Raw genomic sequence first — 24,926 nt, forward strand, 5'->3', positions numbered from 1 at the left:
AGCGTTCTAGACTGCTCTCTCCCAACAGCAACATAAACCAGGTATCCAATCTTTCCAGCTCTGTCAAAATATTGTACATTTCGACGAGACCCACCTCTCAGTCTTCCAAACTCCAGTCAACCCAATCTCTCCTCATATGACAATCTGCCATCTCAGGAATCAGTCTAGTGACCCTTAGCTGCACTCACTCAATGTCAAGCATGCATTTCAAGGCGAGAGGGGTAAAATCAAAAGAGATGGGAGGAGCAAGTTTTTTGTAAACACGGAGTGGTAGGTGACTGGAACACGCTGCCAGGGGTGGTGATGGCAGAGGCAGATACAATAGGGGTGTTTAAGGGACTTTTAGATATGCGCATGAATATGCAAGGAATGGAGGGATGGATATGGTCCAAGGGCAGGCAAAAGTGATTAGTCTAATTTGGAGTCATATTCAACACAGTATTGTGGGCCGAATGGCCTGTTCCTGACTTTTACTATTCCACGCTCTATGTTTTAAGTGCATCCTTTTTTAACCCAAGGAAACTAAAACTGACATGATACTTCATACCTCCCAGTCGCGACCCATTTTAACTCCCCCTCCCATTCCTCAGACGACATGTCCATCATGGGCCTCCTGCAGTGCCACAATGATGCCACCCGAAGGCTGCAAGAACAGCAACTCATATTCTGCTTGGGAACCCTGCAGCCCAATGGTATCAACCTGGATTTCACCAGCTTCAAAATCTCCCCTTCCCCCACTGCATCCCAAAACCAGCCCAGCTCGTCCCTTCCCCAACTGCATCCCAAAACCAGTCCAGCTTGTCCCCGCCTCCCTAATCTGTTCTTCCTCTCACCTATCCCCTCCTCCCACATCAAGCCACACCTCCATTTCCTACCTACTAACCTCATCTCACCTCCTCGACCTGTCCGTCTTCCCTGGACTGACCTATCCCCTCCCTACCTATACTCTCCTCTCCACCTATCTTCTCTTCTCTCCATCTTCGGTCCGCCTCCCCCTCTCTCCCTCTATTCCATAACCCACTCCCCATCCCCACTCTGCTGAAGGGTCTAGGCCTGAAACGTCAGCTTTTGTGCTCCTGAGATGCTGCTTGGCCTGCTGTGTTTATCCAGCTTCACACTTTGTTATCTTGGATTCTCCAGCATCTGCAGTTCCCATTATCCATGATACATCAGGTGTATGTTTTCATCAAGACACCGTGCAGCTATAGTAACTCTTCTTTGTTCCTGCACTCAAATCCTTTTGCGATGAAGGTCAATATAATTATTTGCCTTTCTGACTTGTTACACCAGCATGCTTACTTTCAGTGACTGGTTTAGAAGGACACCGAGATCCCTTTAAGAATCACCATCTCTCAATCTATGACCAGTTAATACAGTCCCATTTTCTTTTCCCTGCTGCAGTGAATAATGTCACATGTATCCACGTTACACTGAATCTACCATCCATTTGCCCACTCACTCAACTTGTCACAATTGCCTCAAAGCCTCTTTACATCCTCCGCAACCTCACCACCCACTTAGTTGTGTGTTATCAGTAAACTTGGAAACATTATGTTTGATTCCCTCATCCATATACATTCTGAAAAGGTAGGCTCAAGCAATGATCCCTGTGGTACCCCACTAGTCACTGCCTTCCACTCCAAGAATGACCCATTTAAATGTGTGCTCTGTTTCATGTCTGCTAACCAATTCTCCATCCATACCAGTATATTACCCCGATCCCTATGCCTACAGGCTGGAGCAGTAGACAGAATTAATGTAAAACTCAACTCTTCTCAATTTAGAACCTATGTAGGCAAAATCAAAATCAACCAATTAAGATGCCCTTTATAATTAGTGACAGGGTAACCTGAGATTAAAGGGTGGTACATGGAGGGGAAGAGTTGGAATGAGTTGGCACTAGGTCGTAAAGAAGCTATAAAGGGCCAGGGGTGGGTACAGGTGCAAAGTTGCAATGAAGGGTGGGGGAAGGACCTAGGGCTACAAGGGTAAAGGTTGGCATGGAGAGTTGGGGGGGGGGGGGGGGGGCGGCTTGAGGGTGGGTACAAAGCATTATAAGGCAGAATTAGGAGTGGGCACGCGGAGCGAGGGCAAAACAGTCAGTGGATTAAACTCTGTAATGTTGAACACTGCATTGCAGCCTTTAGCTTGGCTTTTTGCTTAGCCCACATCCGCACCAGGCATCCTCTTCAGGATTTCCTGGGTCACTCACCCCCAACGTCCCACCCAGGCCAAACCCATCGCACCAAAGTTCACGCAGCCATTTTGAACAGGCAGGTTCACACAGCCAGGAATTTTCCTGCATCTGCACAGCTGACCCAGAAACAGAAATTGGGACCACAGTTACTTTAAGAGATGGTATCTAATTTTAATTGACGTGGTAAAATAGGGAAGCCTGCTAATAAACAAATAAATACACTTGGCACAAAAGAAAATAAAGTCATTAACATTACCTGGGAAGACAGATATTCTTGGTATTCTGCACTATATTTGGCAATAAGCTGTGTCTTCAAGTCATCTGCTCTTGGAAATGCAACTTCTTTCAATTTCTTGAGTTAAAAGAGAAATTAATTGACAATATAGTAAAACTGTTTAAAATAATGTAATCCTTCATCACAGAGCGACAAACATAAACCAGGTCAGCTCGATTGGTCAATGATGTCGCTTATCCAACAAGGACAATTTCCACTCGTTACCAGTTGTGGCTCATTCTGTCGAAAGCCAATCAGCATGGTCCTACACTGCCAATAAATATAGAGATTATGCTGATTTGATTGAAAGATTAGGTGAACAGTCAGAGCTATAGCAGATGGATTTTAATATAAGCTAGTGTGAGGTTATCTATTTCAGGATAGATCAGAGTAACTTTTCAGACAGCATAATGTTAACTACAATGAATGTCCAACTAGATTTGCAGGTTCAGATGCAAAGCTCTTCAAAACGCCACAGACAGATCAGAAAACAGTCAAGAAGGCAAATGGAATGCTGGCCTTCACATATTAAAGGATGGAATACAGAGATGCAGACGTTATACTGCAGTTATACAAAAACCTGCTTCGACCCTACTGAGAGTACTGTGAGCAGATCTGGGCACTACACCTTAGGAGCGATGTATCGGCACAGGAGGGAGATCAACACAAGTTTACAAGGATGATACCTGGACTTCAGGGGTTAAGTTGTGAGGAGAGATTAAACAATTAAGGCTATTATTGTCCAGAATTTAAAAGGCTAAGAAGTGATCTAATTGAGGATTTCAGGATATAAAGACAGGGTAGATAAAGATAAACCACTTACATTGGCTGTAGATTCTAGAATCAGGGCAAAGACCAAGAATTAAGGCCAGGTCATTGAGCGGAGATGTTAGAAAACAATGTATAGTGGATATTTGGAATTCTCTTTCACAAACAGCAGTGGATGCAAAGTCAACTGTTAAATTTAAATTTGAGATAGATGATTTTTTTTATGGAGGAAGGGTATTAAGACATATTGGCCCAAGGCAGGTACATGGAGTTAGGCCGCAGATCAGCCGTGATCTCAACGAATGGCAGAACAGGCTCAAAGGGCTGCATGGCCTACTCCAGTTGCTAAGAAATGGGAGGTGGACTGACCGGACGAAGGGAATGGGGACCGACCAGGGACGGGATGAAAAGGACTGGAACGTACAGCTGTAGGTGCCCACTCCAAGAACTGAAGTGATGCTCTGGGCACGCTGTCTGTTTGATGCCTGTTAAATATGGTGCCAGGATCTTTGACCCCACACCTCCCCTAATGGTGTGGGGGTGAGTTGACTTAACTGCCCGTCCCCACCTCATGATTCTCTCTGCTCCTTCGGGATATAGGTAGAAGGAGCTGAAAACGGGGGTGATCGAGCAAGCAAAGCTAGGCCTCCTAAGTGACAAAGTGACACTCACTTCCACACCTTCCACTGTATAATTCATGTGTGGGGCTGAAGATTCTGCCCTGACTGTACGGACGTATTAGTGACTTAAACTTTTCTTTCGAAAGTAAACTCTGATGTGAGGCGACATGTGAGGAGAGATATATATCTCACAATCACAAAATCACTGCTTACTGACAGAGTAACATTAAAAAAATCAGGCTCACGAGCTACTTGAGGCTATGGTATACAAATACAGCATTCCTACTGGGTCCAACAATTAGAACTGAATCACTTAATTAAGGGAAAAGGGATCATATGCAAATTTTGCATCACCAGTGATTTTCTAACAAAGGAAGACTCACACTTCTATAGAACCAACTAAAACCTCAGAATGTATACTAACATACTTTATACCCAATGGAGTGCTATTCGACTGTAGTCACTGTTGCAATTTAGGAAGCATAGCTGCTGTTCCATGTGCCGCAAGGTCCCTCAAATGACTATACGAGGCCTGTTTTAAATATGGTGCCAGGATCTTTGATCCCACACCTCCCCTAATGGTGTGGGGGGTGAGTCGACTTAACTGCCCGTCCGCACCTCATGATTCTCTCTGCAGAGAAATGACCAGATAAAGTGTTACAGGTATGAACTGAAAGACAATTATCAGCTTGGACACCAGAGTTAACTCCCTGGCGTTTTTAAGCAGGGGCAAGGGATCTCCTACATTGGGCAGGGGAGGCCTTCCTCAGTAATGCACTGGAATTTTGGGATAGACATTGCGCTCAAATTCATGACAAGAGCTTGAAATCCATGTGTTCAAAGCCGTTGAAGTTACAGTACTGGAAATTGTGCTCATATAATTCCAGTATTACACCACTGAATTGCCCCCAACCAGAATGGCTAGGTTTGCTTCCTGACTTTAGCTCTGACATTCTGCTGAGTCACCTCAATGACATTCATAAAGCAGCTGAATCAACCTGCTGTGCCCTGCCCAGCAGACTTTTGGAAAGGGACGGATGGTGATGAGAAATCAGTGAAATAACATAGATCGAATGGAACATGGACAAAAGTCGTAGAATCCCTACAGCGTGTAAGCAGGCCATTCAGTCCATCGAGTCTGCAATGACCCCTGAGAAAGCTTCCTAACACCCCTCCCATCCTTGTCACCCTGCACTTCCCCTAGTTAACCCAACTAGCCTATAAATCTCTGGGCACTATGGGCAATTTAGCATGGCCAATTCACCTAACCTACACATCTTTGGACTGTGGGAGGAAACCAGAGCACACCCATGCAGACACAGGGAGATATGCAAATTCCACACAGACAGATGCCCAAGGTTGGAATCAAACCTGGGTCCCTAGTGCCGTGAGGCTAACCACTGAGCCACTGTTCTGCCCTAAAACAAATGGATGTTATGTGAAGTCTAAAACTTCTGTTGAAGGATGTTTGTTAGTAAAAGATAAACAACCACATGGCAATTAACATTATAGTGATCATCTCCTTCTGCAACAATTAGTAGAAGATAAGTTACTGGAGGTGAAAAGAGATGAAATTTATAAATTGCTAACATTACTGCAAACACTTTGGGCTGAATTTTCATCAAGACAGATAGCAGGAGTTAGGAATCTTCCTGATACTACAACTCTGCAAACAGCCCCCACAGAATTTGATGCCTTCATCATTCCTTGAGCTCAGCTTAACATTCATAATGCAATGACCTGGCATCAGAAAACTCTTTCAATATTGGTCAAGTTATTAAAAGGTAATAAAGCTGTCAATCAAATGCAATAACCTGGCAAAACTGATGCCTGGCCATCAGCCTGCTTCTGTTAATGCAGCTGGTCTCATTCTGAGTTCTGAATCAAACTGCAAGAATGACTGGTGCATTAAGACCTATAAGGGGCTGAATACACAGCTGCAAAGAATATTGCTAGCTTTGCTTGATTGACAGTTTTATTACTTTTTAATAACTTGATCGATATATAAACAGTTTTCTAATGCCTGCATGTTTATTTAGATAGAACTAAAGGTTTATTTAATGAGACATTCATTGGCTATGCTTAATTGACAGCTTTATGAGTAAGTGAAAGGAGCAAGTTCTTCACGTTCCTGATCCCAGATTCGGGTCCACCATGGAGCATAGCTCCGCTGGTGAGCATGAGCCACCTCTCCTGGAAAACCATCAAAACTCCACCAAAGTTCTGAGGATCTGAAATGCCTAGCCCACTATGGTGCTGGAAAGTGGTGAATGCATAGTCATGGTTGATACCCTTATCCTTGCAGGGGCAAAACTTGCCAGGAACAGGGATGGGGTTGGAATTCTGGACTCGGGTCCCGCCCACCATCTTCAAAGCTCTTCCATCTCCAACACATGATGCATGAACATTTTGGTGTCTGACAATATAATGCATAAAACATTACACTTACTTTCAGAATATCCTGCTTTTCTGGTATAGTACATGTTCGGTAATCACGATGCTTTGGTAATTTCTCTACAAATAAACTGCAAAAATGAGTTTGTACACCATTATGACCATCAGTTTGAAGTAGATTTTTGCTTTTCTTATGCATTAAAATATAGTCATAAATAAATTTACTCTCTTCCTTTTGTTATTTCCTCTCTACTCTTGTACAATCATAGAATCCTTACAGTGGAGAAAGAGGCCATTCGCACAGCAAGTCAGCACAGACCCTCCAAAGAACATCAATCCAAATCCAGACCCCCATCCTATCCTTTAACCTCAGATGTACCAAGGCTAACCCAACTAGCCTATACACCCTTGGACACTGAACAATTTAGCACGGCCAATACACCCAACCCACACATCTCTGGACTGTGGGAAGAAACCCAAGCAGACGTCGGGAGAATGTGCAAACTCCACACAGACAGTGGCCCGAGGGTGGAACTGAACCCAGGTCCCCGGCGCAGTAAGGCAGCAATGCAAACCGCCAAGCCAGCGTACTACTGTGCAATCAGCTAGCTCATAAACTCTCTTGAAAATTAGCACCAAATTCATGAGAGAAATGTTCCTTACGTTATAAACTTGTTGTAAAGGACAAAAGCATTTTCAAGATTTCCTTCTTCCAGGTAAACAGCTGCCATTTGGACCATCTCGACTCCGGATCTGAAATAGCGGCGGGGAGTAATGAACTCATTGATTTCAATGTTGCAGCCCATTTTGGTGAGGACCCTCACTCGCTCTTGTGGTGACAAAGTGACATCCGTGTGACTGGGAGTAGCCAGCTTCTTCTGTGAAATCACAAGTTCCCCTTATTAAAAAAAAGCTAGAAATGACCTCAACATGTCACATGTCTTAAGTGACCTAGAAAACACCTCAATTCTCTCTGAAATCCATAAAAATAAAACTAAGGCCATTGTCTTTGGTGTCACTTTAGTAAGTCAATGATGGAATTGTAGAAGAAAGATATTGTTTTAGAAGTCCCAGGCTCAAAATATCTCGTATATTAAATGTCGATATTTTAATCAAGAATTGCATTTTAATTAATATTCATATATTTCATTTAAACTATTTAAAGGGTATTTTACATTAATTCTGTACATCAATCTTTTTCTTTCCTCCAGTAACTTCTTATTGGGATTAGACAACTGTTGCCCTCTTACACCTTCAGATCATTTTTCTGGGCTTCTACTGACTATCAGCTGATAATTCAGCAGTTTCTGCAATTACAGTCCTGTCAATTCCATCCTCACCGACTGTCATGTCAATTAGAACCAATGAATCACAGAACTGTTATGGCACAGATGAGGCCATTCAGCCTACAGTGCATAGTTCTATCACCTAGAGGCAATCGCCTGCCTTTTCTCCATATCATTGCATATATTTCTGCTCAAATCATCGGCAAATGTCCTCGGAATGTTCCAACTGAACCTGATTCCTCCACGTTACCAAGCAAAGCATTCCATTGCATTCCCAACCACCATCTTATTGCTGTGCACATCAATTTGAATCTGTGCCTTCTCATTCTTTTTTTCTGTTACAAGGAGAGATGGCTTCTTCCTATTTAGTCTGTCCAGCCTACTCATGATTTTGAAAACCCTCGATCAAAATCTCGTCTCGGCCTGCTCTCAAGGAGAACAGTCCCTACTCCTTCAGTCTAACTTCAATATCCATTCAATTTGAAAAATGCACCCACCACATTCCAGTGGCTCGTATTTGGAAAGATACCATGTTTAATAACTTTAGCTAGACATTTAATCTTGCCCATCAGGTCACTGAGGCGCTAATTCTGTTTATCCACCGAAATTGATAAGCCTAACTTTGTCCTAATCTAGCCAGGTTATCCCGTGGCCACATAAATACCTAACCAAGGGAAGTTGGACATCAGCTTGCAACTGGGCCCATTTTCAATTAAAATGGGAAGTAGGACACAGGTGAATTACTGACCAAATCACTCACAGGATACAGATTTTTGTCATTTAAGTATAAACGTTATAATGAGGCCTTCATTTAAACTGTCAATCTAGTTGGCCGTAGAATCATAGAGTCCCTACAGTGTAGAAGCAGGCCATTCAGCCCATCTAGTCCACACTGACTCTCTGAAGATCATCTCATTTAGACCTAACCCCATACCCTATTCCTGTAACCCTGCATTTCCCGTTGCTAACCCACCTAGCCTGCTCATCCCTGGACACTGAGCAATTTAGCTTGGCCAATCCACCCTAACCTGCACATTTTTGGACGGTGGAAGGAAACCAGAGCACCTGGAGTAAACCCACATAGACACAGGGAGAATGTGCAAACTCTACACAGACAGTTGAGGGTGGAATCAAATCCAGGTCACTGGAACTGTGAGGCATCAGTGCTAACCACTGAGCCACCGTGCCACCTACGCTTGCGAAAAGGCGGCCAGGGGAGGAATGAATCCACAAAGTATGTGTTTTCATAGCACCAATTGTGAACCAGGAGGCGCAGTACTTCCTCACAGTTCATCAAGTTACTTGTCAAACCCCACCCCCACCAAGCGACACTAATAAGTGGTTTATTCCCCATCCCCTCGTAAGTGCCAGTGAGTGCGCATCTTCTGACCAGCATCAATCGGGCCACCTCTTTACGGGACCCTTCGCCCAACCAACTGGACCACCAACACCTCCAAACAACCAGTGGACCTGTGCTCACCACCACAATTACTCGTCCCCAATGTTCCCCTGCCCTCCCCACCTGTTATATTGGAAACTATTGGTCTCTCTTAACTCTATCCACACCTGCATACACACAAGCTTTGGTCCTACGGAGCAGACTTCTGCCCGAGAGACCACAGGCTGACCGCAATGCCTCTAAGTGGGAACACAGAGGAAATAAATTTACAGTCATGCTGCAGTTAAGTTCAGCAAGACGTTCGGTAAAACCTCTTCTTCCAGCTTTCCTAACCTCACAACAGCATTCTTCCCGACACCCCCCCCACTTCCCTCTCTCACCACACAGAACTTGCCTTAAATCTAAACTCCAAGCTAATTCATGTTCACTCCCACCACCCTTCTTGAAAACTCTAGCATATTTTAATGTGGTAAAACTTTAACTGCAGAGTGGCTGACTATTGACATAATAGCAGAACATTTCTAGACAACTTTGCAGGTCAGACTTAGAATCATGCGATCCCTACAGTGTAGAGCAGGCCATTCAGCCCATCGAGTCCACACCGACCCTCTGAAGACTGGTGAAGATGATTGAAAAACGGATCCCTGAACATGAATGTTACAAAACTGATGGCTCTATGAATTCAGGAGTGAAGGTGAATATTTAAATTCTGTAGCTTTACAGGTTTATTACATATAACCTGGAATGACTCACATGTGGCCTGCAACACATATCAGCAACATCATCTTGCATTTATGTAGCTTCTTTCCAAGCTAATAAAGCATTCCCTACATCAAAAGTCCCAAATGACTTGGTTCAGCTTCTCCACTCTAGTATAATCCCATCATTACACATTATTATTGTGGGGAAGGAATGTCAAAGAAAGAAATACAGGAAAACATTTGAGCTACACAGTTTGCAAAATGGTGGTTAAAGTGATCATAAAGTAAAGGAGATACAGAAAGACTTAGTCTATATTACAATAGCACATATTGACAGGGATCCAAACTAGTAATATGACATCTATTAAAATAAGAGGTATGTGTTTAAACAACTTAATAATCACAACTGACCACTATATCATTAACAATAAATTGGGTAGTACCAGAGTGGCGAATGTAAACGGCTGTTCAAATTCCATATTGGGATAGGAATTAGCTTTGGGGTTTCCACCAAATGTATCCATTCCTGATCTCACCTATTGAGGGGGAGGGAAAAGTACATGTTATAAAGATTCTTCATCAAACACCAGCTCTCTATTGCACAACCAGAATTACAGAACTGTTCTAAATAATGTCACCAATGAACAATGTACATTAATTGTTGTTCCATTTGCAGCATTCAGTTAGTTATACAACACAAGTGAGTGCATACCAGCAGGAAAGAGAATGTAGGCTCCACGGGGAGTGACAAGGACTGAAAACACTCATCATCAGAAGTTTAGAAATTTTCAAATTGACATTGGTACATCAGAAGTAAATTTCCACTAAATGCATTCATGCTGTATTCTGATGAGTAAAACTACAACTAAATTAATAAATCCCATTTGTTCATACTTTATGCACACACTATGTCATCCTTATGACAATGTCAATAAATAGCTTTTGTAGCTAATCATGTGTAAAATAGAAACATACACAAAGACATGACAGAGCCATAAAGCTTATCCACTTAATCACATTAAATATTAGATTTTGCACATTACTCAACCACTGGGATGATTTCTAGGCAGAAAACAATTAAAGAAGAAAAGTATCACACCAACTTCAGGAAATTCCTCTTTGATTCTCTAACACATTGAAGTTATGGGCAGCATGTTGGCCAATACTGTACAACCAGATGTATTTTACCAATCTGTACCCACATATCCCAAATGATCTGAAGAACCAAGATTCTGTAGGGCCTGTAAAGAATTACTGGGCCCATGCCAAATTTCCTCATGCACTTTGTTCCTCATCCATTCAGAAGTCCTCCCAGACTAAAAATTGCCACAATACCTACTTGAAATTGTTAATACCTTCTACTTTAAACAGGCTATAGATTTCCCAATTAAAAGACCTTTGTATTCCCTCTAAGGTCAGTGCATCTATTCTGGCAGCAGCACTTAAAATGATGGAAGTGAGCCAAAGTTTTGTTCAGCTTAATTATTACTTTGTGATTTTAATTCTATATCCCAAGATCACATTTGCCACTTGTAGCCCTCAAAATAGTACAGTGTATTGTGCTGATCCTCCTAATATTCCCACAGATTCCTCTTCCTTGTTGTAATTTAACGACTTTAGCCACATATTCTACAACCCCACTGTTTCTTTTCCTTCCACAAATTTCATTGCTTGGGCAAAAACAGAAGTTGGTGGAAAAGCTCAGCAGGTCTGGCAGCATCTGAGGAAGGGTCACCGGACCTGAAACGTTAACTCTGATAGTTTTCTTCACAGATCCTGTTAGACCTGCTGAGCTTTTCCACCAACTTCTATTTTTATTCCTGATTTACAGCATCCATAGTTATTTCAGTTTTCATTACTTGCAGTTTTGTCAGTATCATTTGCTCCAAATCATCATGAACGCCTGTCCAAATGTCCACATAAAATCCCTACAGTGTGGAAACAGGCCACTCAGCCCACTGCATCCGCAGTGACCCTCAAACAGCTTCTCACCCAGACCTACCCTATCCCTATAACCTTGTACTTCCCATGGCCAATCCACCTAACCTGCACATCTTTGGGCTGTGGGAGGAAACCGAAGCACCCGGAGGAAACCCACACAAACAAGGGAAGAATGTGCAAACTCCACACAGACAGTCACCCAAGGGTGAATCCTGACACTGTGATGGATCAGTGCTAACCACTGAGACACCATGCTATCCCAAAGTATAAAATGTATATATGTATAACACATATAATAAATTTAAAGGGCGCTTGTGGTGCAATGGTAGTGTCCCTACCTCTGAGCCTGGAAGGCCTTCATTCAATCCCCACCTGCTCCACAGGCATGCTATAGGCTGATTAGCAAACATCTATAATAAAATCTACTCACATATATCTTATAAATTGTAACTTTACCCTCCCACTACCAGGCGGCAGTGCAGCACCTTCACCAGGACGAATAATGTCTATTCAGCATGATAAAGTTCAAAAGTACCAGTTCCTCTGTAAATGTAACATGCAAATTTAATTTGCAAAATGTTAACAGGAAGTATGTCAGACATATGACAGTTATTACAGATACAAAAAATAACAGGAGTTGCACTTTCCACAGAGTTGCTGCTCCTTTAAAAACTTTGCCTCTTCTGACTCAACCACTCACTTATCAACTCGAATTAACATCCCAGGCTGTGCCTTTCACCCTTGTAATTTCTTATATGGTAACATGTCAAGCTGTTTTATAAAGCCCATATATCATTAACCAATTGACAGGATTACAACAGGATTGCACATACTGATCTGTCAATGTGGGATTTAGTGGTGCAGATGTGCTGAATAATATAAAATACACAAATAAAAACTGGCGATTTAAACACATTATACATATTAACTCAAAGGAGCAGATGGTTGGATGCCTTGATAGCGGGGGAGGGGAAGAGAGAAAGAGAAGGATTATGTTGGGAGGGAGATAGACATTATGTAACTATTACAGTAATGCACCCATAATCTTTGGCCCCACCTCCCCGAATGGGTAAACATGAACATGAAAATGAGCTACCTGGATCATTGAAAAGCCATGCACAGCCTAGCAGCCTTTGCCAAGCTATGTGCTACATGTAAACAGTGTGCTGTGTTGTGTAAATAACCTGCATGGCCCTGTGACAATATAATTATACATTTCAAAGCAAAATATAATGCTTAGGAAACAATGCACATGAACTCAATGATCACGTTGGCTACTTTGCAGGCTCCCACACCGAACATCAAAGGTGTCTGCCACTTGACCTCCCTGTCATCCACGTATCTATTGGTAGCACCTCTCCATGGGACCACTATCAGACCCAGCCACGTTTCTCTGGACTGCATCAGAAACTTTTCCCCCTAACTTATCACAATTAAAACGTACCACACCCACTGCAACATAGTTCAGTCATCAGGTCTTCCTTGTTCCAAAGAAAGAAGGGTAACTCCTGAATTTGGAACATTAAATCCAAAAAGAAATGGCCTGAATTTAAGAAATCTCTATTTGTTCTGTTGATAAACGAAACAAGGTAGTTGTAAAAGGTGGACTTATCAATGTGGACTTCACCAGTTTCAAAATCTCCCCTTCCCCCACTGCATCCCTCAACCAGCCCAGTTCATCCCCTCCCCCCACTGCACCACACAACCAGCCCAGCTCTTCCCCCCCACCCACTGCATCCCAAAACCAGTCCAACCTGTCTCTGCCTCCCTAACCGGTTCTTCCTCTCACCCATCCCTTCCTCCCACCCCAAGCCGCACCCCCAGCGACCTACTAACCTCATCCCACCTCCTTGACCTGTCCGTCTTCCCTGGACTGACCTATCCCCTCCCTACCTCCCCACCTACACCCTCTCCACCTATCTTCTTTACTCTCCATCTTCGGTCCGCCTCCCCCTCTCTCCCTATTTATTCCAGTCCCCTCCCCCCATCCCCCTCTCTGATGAAGGGTCTAGGCCCGAAACGTCAGCTTTTGTGCTCCTGAGATGCTGCTTGGCCTGCTGTGTTCATCCAGCTCCACATTTTATTATCTTGGAATCTCCAGCATCTGCAGTTCCCATTATCTCAGTTGTAAAAGGTGTCAGCCTGCTGATGATCTCCCCTCTAGGCGAGCAGGTTCTGAAAACAACCTGCATATCGAGAGTTTGAGCTCAGAGTATGATTTGATAACCAGAGAGCTTCAAGCTACAGTACTACAGATTCCAGTCTTTGGGTGTGAATTTTACCTGAACTCCAATTTGCCCATTTCAGTCTTCAGGTGGACGATCAACAAATTTATGGCAACAAGAATCCACCTGGTATTCTAGTCAGAAACCAAAAGAAGATTGGCTACTCACTTCCCCTGCTGCCACAGCATTGATGTGCAGAAAATGCCACTACCACATTTCTTTACAATCTCTGTGACTCTAGAAATAATATACTGCATGTGAAACATTTGAGACATTTGTGAGGAATGCATTAAGTTGCAATATCGTGTTTTCCTCTAATTAGCAAAATTTAGGTTTAATTAAAAAAGAACAAATAGTCAGGATGCTTAGTATAGTCAATGCCACCTGGGAGGATGCATTAAATCACAGTAAGATTTTTCTTTTGCAAAGGAGACGCACATTGCATGCCTTGAGACATCTAACTCATTTCTGAGAAATGAGGGTGACATCACTCTCCTCCACAAGTTTATTCAGCAAGAGAAGCAGAACTGTGGAGGCCAACTTGACAGCACTCCTGTCTCTTCACTGGGAGCCCCACTCCCAGCTCTTGTGTACTACAGAAGAGCCTGGCAACAGGTACAAGCAATTTAGAATGTATCATTCCAGTTTGTTTCCTAACCTGGGCACGTGGGGTTGGTACAGGGAAGGCATAAGCTGTAAAACTGCTTAGAAAATCCAAAGGCAGGGTTGGTATGAAGGATAATCAATGTCTTGAGACATGGGCTGACCAGGTTTGGGGGGGAAAGACAGAAAAAAACTTCCATCTCAGGGTTTGTCCAGTTTAAGCCAGAATTTGCCTATTCAGTTTTTAGAAAGTAATTGGGTCAAGTCCCAAAATAAGTATGCCATGTAGATCTACTATATCTTCTTTCAACAATCAAACGAAAAAGCCAGTTTTGTTGGCAGGAGTGTCTCTCAGTGGACACCGAGAAGGAAGCAGAAACAAACTCACGCAAGAAAATGGAAACAGAGAAACGGGAAACACAACTGAAAACAACCCAAGAGCATTCAGTGTTAAAGCAGATCTCGACCACACTGCAACTAAAACAAAACTAATTTGATGAAATTGGGAGATTGCTTACTAAAATAATTCAACTGGTATTAATGGCTCATGCACAAAGTACTAGTATGGAGCTTTGAGATACAAAGAAAGTAATAATTGTATGTTATATCAAAGGCTACAAATGTGTCATTACTATACAACATGGTGAACAAAATCAGACAGATGGTACCATCATCAGACAGACAAAGAGCAAACCTGTTATCGGTAGAAGATAACACGTTTTCACTCATCACTTAGGATTACAGAAGGTCACACCACAGCTGTAGAACCATCTGGTAATCGTGGTACAATGACAAGCAGAAACTTGTCCTTAAATATGTCTGCAGCATAAATAAATAATTACGTTAATACAGTAAGCACCTTGAAACTGTGAATGTGGCATTAATTCCAGTGAGAATTAAAATTCAAAGCTTCTCTCATCCCTCTAGCCATAACCTGCTTCTTGATATCCCTTTCAGACTCCTGCCCATCCTTCTTAACTTGCCCTGCCTTCAGTGAACTATATGGGCTTTGCATCATCTCAAAACAGTCCTCACAGAAGTGTATTCTCTCGTTTTGAATTAGTCTATTGACAAAAATAAGCACAACAAATCTAATCCATAGCAAATTAATTTAGTGAATGAGGCTCACTTGTGTTTACAGATTCAATCCAGTTACTATTATTCAGTTACCTGCAACATCCCTCTCCCAGGCAGGTACATTGTGCGTAAGCCTACAGTAACGAGTTTACACTGCTTTTAACAGCCCTCTGTGGATGTCACATTATAATCCTCTCAGGTATCATTTCACCATATACACAAACACAGTGGGTCTTTTAAAAGATGCCATCTACAAACACATCACCTCTTATGTGAAACTTAGCTTCTTCCATAATAGGGAGTACTAGCTGCCAGGGGTCATCTAATTCATCTGGCAGGATATCAATAAACCTCAAAAATCTTATGATAAACAGATTTTAAAATGGACAAGATGACACCAGGGCTATTCCAAGTGAACATAGCCTGACAAAATTTATCTTAAATCTCAGCTTGACCTTTTGTCTAACATGCACCAAATGGAAGAAAATATACATCTGAAAAACAATAAAATGTGCTGGCAGATGTATAAAAATTTCCTGTCTATGTTAACGGTTGGCAGCAAATGACTTCAAGGCCAGAATCTCATCAGACAATCAAATCTAGATTGCATAAAATTTCCAGTGTTGCACAAAGGCCTATGAAATAATGCAAGTCCTTCAGAAAGCCCATCAGCTGTCAAGCTAAAACCGATATTTGAAGGAATCAGCCCACCGGTGACATTTGCCCTGTTGTGACATTGTTCAGTAACATGATTTCCACTCCTTCCGCAGAAAAAAAAACAAGGTGTTTGGTGAACATAGTGCAAGCTGTACATTTTGAACATTTTTAATCATTTCGCATTTAAACATCCACAGGGCATCACAAAGCTCACACAACACCATAATGAAGATACAGATTTTTACCACATGTATATTAGAGATTACTGTAATTAGAGCAGCTCTATCTTTGAAAGACCAGTGCCATAAAACTTTCCTCTCTGTTATATTTTCCAGGAGCACTGGGGAAGTTACAACAAAGGTTTGTTTAAAAAAAATTATGAGGGTTTCAATATGGAATGAAAATAACATTTTCTACACAGAGCCAGCCAACTAAGATTGTAGTGGAAGAAAAGTGATAAGGCAGGGACAAACAAAACAAAAAGAAAAGAACTTTTGGTGTTTTTTTTAAACATGTAACAAAATTGCTTCCTGTTTCCTTCAAATATCCAGTGGTAAATAAACATTATTCGAAACAAAATAGCCACCCCATTTTAAAAACCAAGATTATTTCAGGTTCAATGTCTGATTTGTAATTAGTTGGTTAGCAGTGAATACACTGAAACAGGTAATGGAGCTAGTCTTAGGAACCCTGGGCTACAGAAAGAAACAGTCAATGTTATTTTTTTACTGCTGAAGGGCTACGATACAAAGAGGCTGCTTGAGGGTACAAGGTGAACATTACATTCTGCTGCCTCCCATCTGCCCACTCACTGCCTAACATTCACATAAATCATCGACCAAGATTCAAAAAAAGGAACAAAGCTGCTTATACTCCACTATCACCTTGTATCGTCGCAAACAGGCTGCCCTACTTTTATACTCCAACCCCGCTGAAATAAGGGCCACCCTTCCATTAGCCTTCCTAATTACCTGCTGCACCAGTGCTAGCTTTCTGTGTTTTGTGCACAAGTCCCCAAGTCCTTTTGTATCATAGAATCCCTACAGTGTGGAAACAGGCCCTCTGGCCCAACAAGTCCACACTGATGCTGACAGCATTCCACCCAGATCCATCCCCTATAACCCACCTAATCTACACATCCCTGAATACTATGGGAAGTTTAGCCTGGCCAATCCACCTAGCCTGCACAACTTTGGACTGTGGGAGGAAACCCACACAGAGGTGGGGAGAATGTGCAAACTCCACACAGACGGTCGCCTGAGGATGGAATTGAACCTGTGTCAATGGCGCTGTGAGGCAGCTGTGCTAAACACTGAGCCACCATGCAGCCCCAATCGTACTGTGGCTTTCTGCATTTTTCCTTCATTCTACTACTCCATTCTTTCGTGCTCCCTTCCAAAATGAACAACTTCACATTTTCCCACGTTATTCTCCATTTGACGACATTTTGTCTACTAATTTAACCTTTCAACAGCTCCCTGTTTGCACCCCCTCACAACGTGACTTTCCACCTATTTTTGTGTTATCTGCAAATTTGGCTACAACACAATCACTTCCTTCCTTCAAGTCATTAATATATATTGTAAGCAGTTGTAGTCCCAGCACTAATCCCTGTGGATCACCGCTGGTTATGGGTCACCAACCTGAAAAAGAACCCACAACCCCACTCACTGTTTCCTGCCCATGAGCCAATTCCCTATCCATACAAATATACTACCGACAACACCATGGGCTCTTATATTAAGATCTAACTTTTTGTGAGGTGCCCTTTCAAATGCCTTATGGAGTCCAAATACAATACATCTACTGGTTGAGACTTGCTAAAAAAAAACTGATTAATTAATCAGATACAATAGCCCTTTCACAATGCCACTATGCTTGATTAGATTGTGTTTTTCCAAATGTTCTGCTATTACTTCATTAATAATAAATTCCAATACTTTTCTGGAATAGATGTTAGGTTAATTGGCCTACAGTTACCCACTTTTGGCCTCCTTCCCTTTTCAAATACAGATATCACATTAGCAGTTTACCAAACCTTCTCCAAAACTTCACCAGAATTCAAGGATTTCTGGAAAATTATAACCAATATACCCATTATCTCTGGAGCTACTTCTTTTAGGATCCTCTGGTGCAAGCCATAGACTCTCAGAATCATACAGCTATCATTTGGTCCAACTCATCCCAAACTGAGCTAGTCCTATTTGTCAGCATTTGGCCCACATCCCTCTAAGCCCTTCCTATTAATCTACCCATCCAAGTGCCTTTTAATATATTGTAATTGTACGGCCTCCAGCAGTTTGTTCTATAGTGCACCATCCTCTGCGTGAAAAAGTTTTATTTCAGGTCCTTTTTAAATCCTTCCCCTCTCACCTTATACGTATGCCCTCTAGTTTTTAATTCCTCTGTTCTAATAAAACATACATTGGCTATTCACCCGATCTAAGCCCTTCATGATTTTATAAACTTCTTGGGTAACTTTTTTTCAAATTCCAAATTACAAATACTGGTAGTGTAAAAATAAACACGTAAGTTCCACAAAAAAAAATCAGTGAGAACAGTAAGAAATATATCTTGGGGTTCTTAAAAGAACTGTTATTCGCATAGCACCCAAATGGAAGTCCCAAAGTGCAGCCTAATGCTTACATTAGAAGTCGCAGGTTTAGGAAAATCATTACTTGGAACAAAAAAGGCACATATGTAAATGGGATGCTGGCACTCCAGCATATGTAATTCCATGGATTTTAATGAACGTGGAAATCAAAAAGATGTAAAATGAACCACTGACTTTCTATTACTTATTTAACAGTGTCATACACAATGTCAAGATCTAGCCATTTTCTTTTGTAGACATGGTGACCAACTTGGGCATTGCAAATTCCAAGAACAGCAAGTGAGCGAACAGACAAACAGCAAATCATATTCCGCTTGGGAACCCTGCAGCCCAATGGTATCAATGTGGATTTCACAAGCTTCAAAATCTCCCCTCCCCCTACCACATCCCAAAACCAGCCCAGCTCGTCCCCACCTCCCTAACCTGTCCTTCCTCTCACCTATCCACCCCTCCCACCTCACGCCCCATCCCCATTTCCTACCTACTAACCTCATCCTGCCCCCTTGACTTATCCGTCCTCCCTGGACTGACCTATCTCCTCCCTACCTCCCCACCTACACTCACTTTTACTGGCTCCATCCCCACCTCTTTAACTTGTCTGTCTCCTCTCCACCTATCTTCTCCTCTATCCATCTTCGATCTGCCTCCTCCTCTCTCTATTTCAGAACCCTCTTCTGCTCCCCCATTTCTAATGAAGGATCTAGGCCCGAAACGTCAGCCTTCCTGCTCCTAAGATACAGCTTGGCCTGCTGTGTTCATCCAGCTCCACGCTTTGTTATCTCAGATTCTCCAGCATCTGCAGTTCCTATTATCTCTGAGACAATCAATAGTCCTTGTGGTGCTAATTGCGTGAGGAAAGTTGATCTGGATAATGCAGGACCTTCTCCTGCCTTTCAGATATCAGCATAAGAATCCATCACATCAAACAGGACAGAGAGAGGGACTCATTTAGCATTTAAAGAGGGCATCTTTGACAATGCAGTATTCCCCACAAATGCACTGAGGTGTCAGACTAAATTTTGTGCTTAAATCCATAAATGGCGCTTCAGCCTATCAATGTCAGCTCTAGCAAATCTCAACAGTGATCAATACTGAAGAGCTGAGCAAGACATATTATGAAAAAGCAAGTAGATACCTAGACAAAAGGACCACAATGGTCAAACATACACAAAGTGCGGCTTCACAATGATACCTTTTCTGTTCCAATCTTAATGTTGCCAATAAAAATGAACAAAATGCCTCATCTAATGTAAATAAATATCAAAAAAACACAAAAATCTTTCAATCTTAAAAAGATGTGATTCTAATCAGTGTAACCACGATGCACAGGCAAGATTAACAGATACCATTGAAAATGTGGACATTCCTTTCTGTGAAACCACTGAATAAAGCACCCTGGGGCTATTTACATTTTCTATGACCTGTATCAATACCCAGGTTGTAAATGGTTCCCTGCAATTTCTAGAGAACTTATGCAACTTAAGAAAACATTGCTCCATCTTTGTCAAACACTTCAGAAAACTTACCTACTTATTTTACGCAAAAAGGAATCACTATTCACTTATTCTTAAGTAATTCAGTCCATTATAATTTAGTGTATTTTTTTTTCTCCTCATATTGCACTGGGTGTCTCATTATTTACTTTAAGTTTGTGTCCTGTGCTCGACAATTCTTCTATTTATTGAATCAAACATACTCACTGTTGTGAAAAGTCTATTCAATTGAATCAAACTTTCTTTGTTTTATAAGAACAACACTAGTTGCACCATGTCGATTCAACACAAAACCTCTGAAGTTAAAAAATCCAAATCTTTTTCCTATTTCAGCCAGGATAGAGTTTAAGAATTAGAGATGACTTGGTGTCCCTCAAATAGATAATGGAAAGTACACAGTTCGAGTCTATGCTCATTATTTATGTTTGATGAGTCCATTGAAAAGTGCACATGATTGGACAGGACTAGCCAATTCAGTCAGTCATTAAACTTGCTCAATCTTTCAACCCATTTAAGTCTGATCTTCTGCTTTAACTCTACTTTCCTGCACACACTGTTGATTTCCACGATCTACAAAAATCTATCAAGTCAACCTCAACCCTGAATATCTCCAACCAGAAGAAGGAGCAGACATAGCCATTAGGCTTGACATATCTGCTCCATCATGCGAAGAGATCATGGCTGATCTGATAATCCTCAACTCCACTTTCCTGCTTTTTCCCTATAACCCTTGGTTCCCTTATAGTGTCATAGCTTCAAAATCTGTCCATCTCAGTACTGAATATACTTAAAGAATGGCTTTACAGCCCCTTGTAGATTTACTACTCTCTGGGAGAAGAAAATCCAGCTCTTATATCTAGGTGACCACCTATACTGAGATTACATCCTCTGGTTGAAGACTCTAACATAAAGAGGCAAACATCCTTTCCATATCTACTCTACCAAGTCCCTGAAGATCATGAAGTTTCCACAACCATCTGGGGTAGAGAGTCTGAAAGATTCACAAACCTGAGTGAAATAATTCATTCAGGGTAAGGGTGTCGGCACATACACACCCTAAGACTGATTGGTCCTTATCTTTAAAAAAGACTCTTTCATTCCTAACAGCTAACATTCCTGTATTTGCTTCTTCATACATAATTGGTTATCAAATACAGCTCTCTACTCCAGTGTTAGATGCCTCTCTCTTAACATACTTATTCTCGCCTACTGATAAATCATGTGGTCAATTACATCATTATGATTCACATGATTTAATCATATTTTAATGAATCTCATTATACCATTTTTCCCACTAACTTAAGCCATCTTTCCAGCCTGGCTGGGTTCTCCTTACAAGCCTGCATTTCCACGTGGAGATCGAATAATCCACATGTCTAACAGCCTGCTGACAACATTCTCTAGATTGACACACATAAAAAGGCCAGTTGAATGAGAAACTGCTCCTAGCACTACATCCTCAAATAGTTAATGTCTTTAGGAGAAATGGGAAGATATTAGGGATCATAGGAAAAAACCTACTGAATAGGAACAACCTTAACAAGATCCCATTCATACCCTTAGGAACTGGATGGAGTTGGCACAATCTCAACTCTTGTAAGCTTCTCACAAATAGCATATAGAACAGGGTGACCATGAGCAAGTAAGACAGTAACTTAATGCCAGCTTCCTACTCTGAACAACTTCATCTATATCCTCAGACTTCTGTTTAAGAACGGTATTAGTTTTCAGGAAGTAGATTTGGGAAGAGGCAAATTGCACACTGGCCTTAAAATTCTGCTACAAAAACAGAAATTGCTGGAAAAACTCAGCAGGTCTGGCAGCATCTGTGGACAGAAATCACAGTCAATGTTTCGAGTCCAATGACCCTTCTTCAGAAGATTAAAATTCTGATCCCTTACTATTTTCTAAAGCATCTCGAAAATAATGCATGAAGCTGATCTTAGTTCATTTAACCTCCACCAACATATCACTCTTTGCAGGGTAACGTACTTACATTTTTTAAAAAAACTGCTAATTTTTATGTTACATGGTAGCATAAATTAGCAAATACACATAACTTCTCATACATTTAGCACAATTTCAATTTTTGTAATAGCCTTAGTTTGCAACAAATTTTGCAATTACTTTAGTTCAAAATGCTACCACAAATACAAATGCATTTAAGCATGGATCCTTTTTTTTAAACCGGGTAGGAAAACAATGCAAATGTAATGATTTGGGAGTCTGCCTTTGCAGCAAAACAGCCCAAAGCCTAATTCTCTATGGAAAGCCCTTCAATGAGCCTCAACAGACAAATAAATCGAGTTCAATGTACAGTTTTAAGCTGGAGTAATTCAAATTAGACCTATTTATATTTTGAAATCAAAAAATATGTTTGTGGTTTACAAAACGTATCTCACATGGAATTGAATCAACATACTTATTTGGAGGGAATACATTTCTATTCTGAGGAAGGGCCACTTGACACAAAACATTGATTTCTCTCCGCAGATACTGCTAGACCCGCTGAGCTTTTCCAGCAATTTCTGATTTTGTTTCTGACTTGCAGCTTGCAGTTCTTCCGGTTTTAATTTCCTCTGTCTTATTCCTTTACACACAACATATTCCACAATCTAATAGATTATACGCATTTAACAGTGCTAACACTTTTAAGAATCCATTTGATTAACTCAATCCTGGGCATGTTCTCACAAAGCCACAGTGCAAGATGCCACTGCTTCTTTGCAAGCAGAATTTAAAACTAATCTGACTACAACACTCATTCTATTGCAGGCGTTCAAATTTCCTTCGAAGATCTACCTCTGCCACAATGCACCTGCATTATTACTGGCATGCATCAATGTCAAAGTTTCACACATACACATTTCATTGAATTAAATAAAGTCCATTTTGTCGCACAAACATCCAACATGAAATCATGTTCTTACTTACATTGCAGTGCTGAAAAACTGCCCTACACACGAGGTAGTCAACCTTCAACAATCAGCTAAACACAATAGATTTCATCTACAAACAACACACAGGGAAAGCCAGAGTGACGCATGTTTGCCACTCCTCTCAGGCAGCTATTCAGAAATGAAAGGTCATCCCACAGTTCACGCTGTTTTTTTTTAAACAACTTAATGCTCCTTATTGCTGCAAGCAGAACTGTCCAGGAGAGAGGTAGCAATCTAAGCAGAACTCTCACAACACCACATTCTGAATGTTTATCAAAATCGAAGGTAAGACTGAGGGCTTTGAAGATCGTTAACATTTACAACAGTTCCTGTTGGTCATCACGTGGTGCTGGTAGAACCCTTCTCAAATTTCTGTTTCCAACCTACCCAATAACTGAGAGCATGAATGAGCATCCCAGAATATTAGCAACCACGTACAAAGCAAATCTCTTACAACTTACTGACGCGCTCAATGTAAAAAATAAGATTTCTGAAATAAATGGACTTCACACACACTTAAAAAGCACAGCCTTTGAATCAGATCGCAGTTAGATAGGGAACTTCCTTCCACACACTCAACACGATGGGTTACCCTGGATAGAGTTCTATTCCCATTTCAGCGAGAGAACATGAAAGTTTAACCTGCAAACCGGGGCTAGCGAACCTCTCGGCTGCTCAATGACAATGCGAGAATGAATCTGAATGATTTACACACAGTCATTCATGTGTACTTGATCAACCTCGTATGTTTCAGCCAACTTGACATATTCCTCAAAACGATCACTTGTGGAATTGTTTAGGACTGTCTCCTCTAAAAGGATGATTCTCTGTAATACATCTGGCACCCCCACCCATGAGCAGAGACTGCTCTTACACTATAACCCTGCCTGCAGATTGGACGGAGGAAGGTCTATGTGTGCCTTACCTCTCACAACCCGGCGGCAACCAGCGGGGGTATCCGCCAGGCCGAGCCGGGCTATTCAGCGGTTACACTGAGCGGATGCTGTTGGAAGTCGCTGCCTTGTCAGCAGCTCCATTGTATCCTCTCCATAAAGGGAGGGCTCGATCGGCTGCACCGCACTGCCCGCTCCGTCAATCACAGCGCCGCCCTCCAACAGCAGGCAGCCACACAACTACAGCTCCAGGGACGTCAGGGGCTCGCCGAGAAACTGCTCTGATTTCTCACTCTCCGCCCAACAAAACCAAACATCACACACCTCCCTGAATCCGAATATCACACACTCCCCTAAACCCGAATATCACGCACTCAAACCTGTCATGCCTACTCCTAAAACACAAATATCACACTCCCAACCCCAATGTCACACAATCCCTAGACAGAAATATCACACACCTCCTAAACTTAAATTACGAACCCTCCTATCTTTAATATCACATTTGCCCAAAACCCGAATACTCCTCACCTGCGTAAGGAGTTGTATAGCTCTGGCAGATGAGCGAGCACTCACGGTGAATGGTTCATTCATTCTGTTTGAGAGCCGGATTGAGGGTGTTGTCAGATCAGATTGTTTACTCACTCAATTAAAAATTATTACCAAGCCGGTGTCATTTTAAAGCATCACACTGAGTTTTTTTTTCATGCAACCACTCTTAAAGTTACAGAAACTGCAACAAAGTACACAATTCCCACAGCAGAAACCTGAGCCTGGCCTTTTGGGAACAAACAACACAAAGAGACATTTTTCCCACTAAAATACCCTGAGAAAGAATGAGGTGA

The 24,926-nt window shown here is 41.8% G+C and overlaps 1 protein-coding gene across 5 annotated transcripts in view; it reads right to left on the bottom strand.

The window, feature by feature from the left end:
- stambpl1 (STAM binding protein-like 1) overlaps nucleotides 1-24,714 on the bottom strand; it is a 50,144-nt gene extending 25,430 nt beyond the window's left edge. For 2 of the 5 annotated variants that reach the window (XM_048551196.2, XM_048551193.2), the window contains exons 1-5: nucleotides 24,613-24,714; nucleotides 10,083-10,175; nucleotides 6,917-7,131; nucleotides 6,309-6,384; nucleotides 2,454-2,549 (exon numbers count right to left, since the gene is read on the bottom strand). In XM_048551196.2, the coding sequence (XP_048407153.1) occupies nucleotides 2,454-2,549; nucleotides 6,309-6,384; nucleotides 6,917-7,131; nucleotides 10,083-10,175; nucleotides 24,613-24,675 (543 nt within the window). In that variant the 5' untranslated portion in view covers nucleotides 24,676-24,714. Of the gene's footprint in view, nucleotides 1-2,453; nucleotides 2,550-6,308; nucleotides 6,385-6,916; nucleotides 7,152-10,082; nucleotides 10,176-23,183; nucleotides 23,485-24,113; nucleotides 24,305-24,612 lie in introns of those variants that run through there. The other 3 variants (XM_048551195.2, XM_048551194.2, XM_048551197.2) reach the window with 3 other exon arrangements.
- Between the last annotated feature and the right edge of the window lie 212 nt (nucleotides 24,715-24,926).

Source organism: Stegostoma tigrinum, chromosome 20 (assembly GCF_030684315.1).
Source record: "Stegostoma tigrinum isolate sSteTig4 chromosome 20, sSteTig4.hap1, whole genome shotgun sequence".
Taxonomy (NCBI): domain Eukaryota; kingdom Metazoa; phylum Chordata; class Chondrichthyes; order Orectolobiformes; family Stegostomatidae; genus Stegostoma; species Stegostoma tigrinum.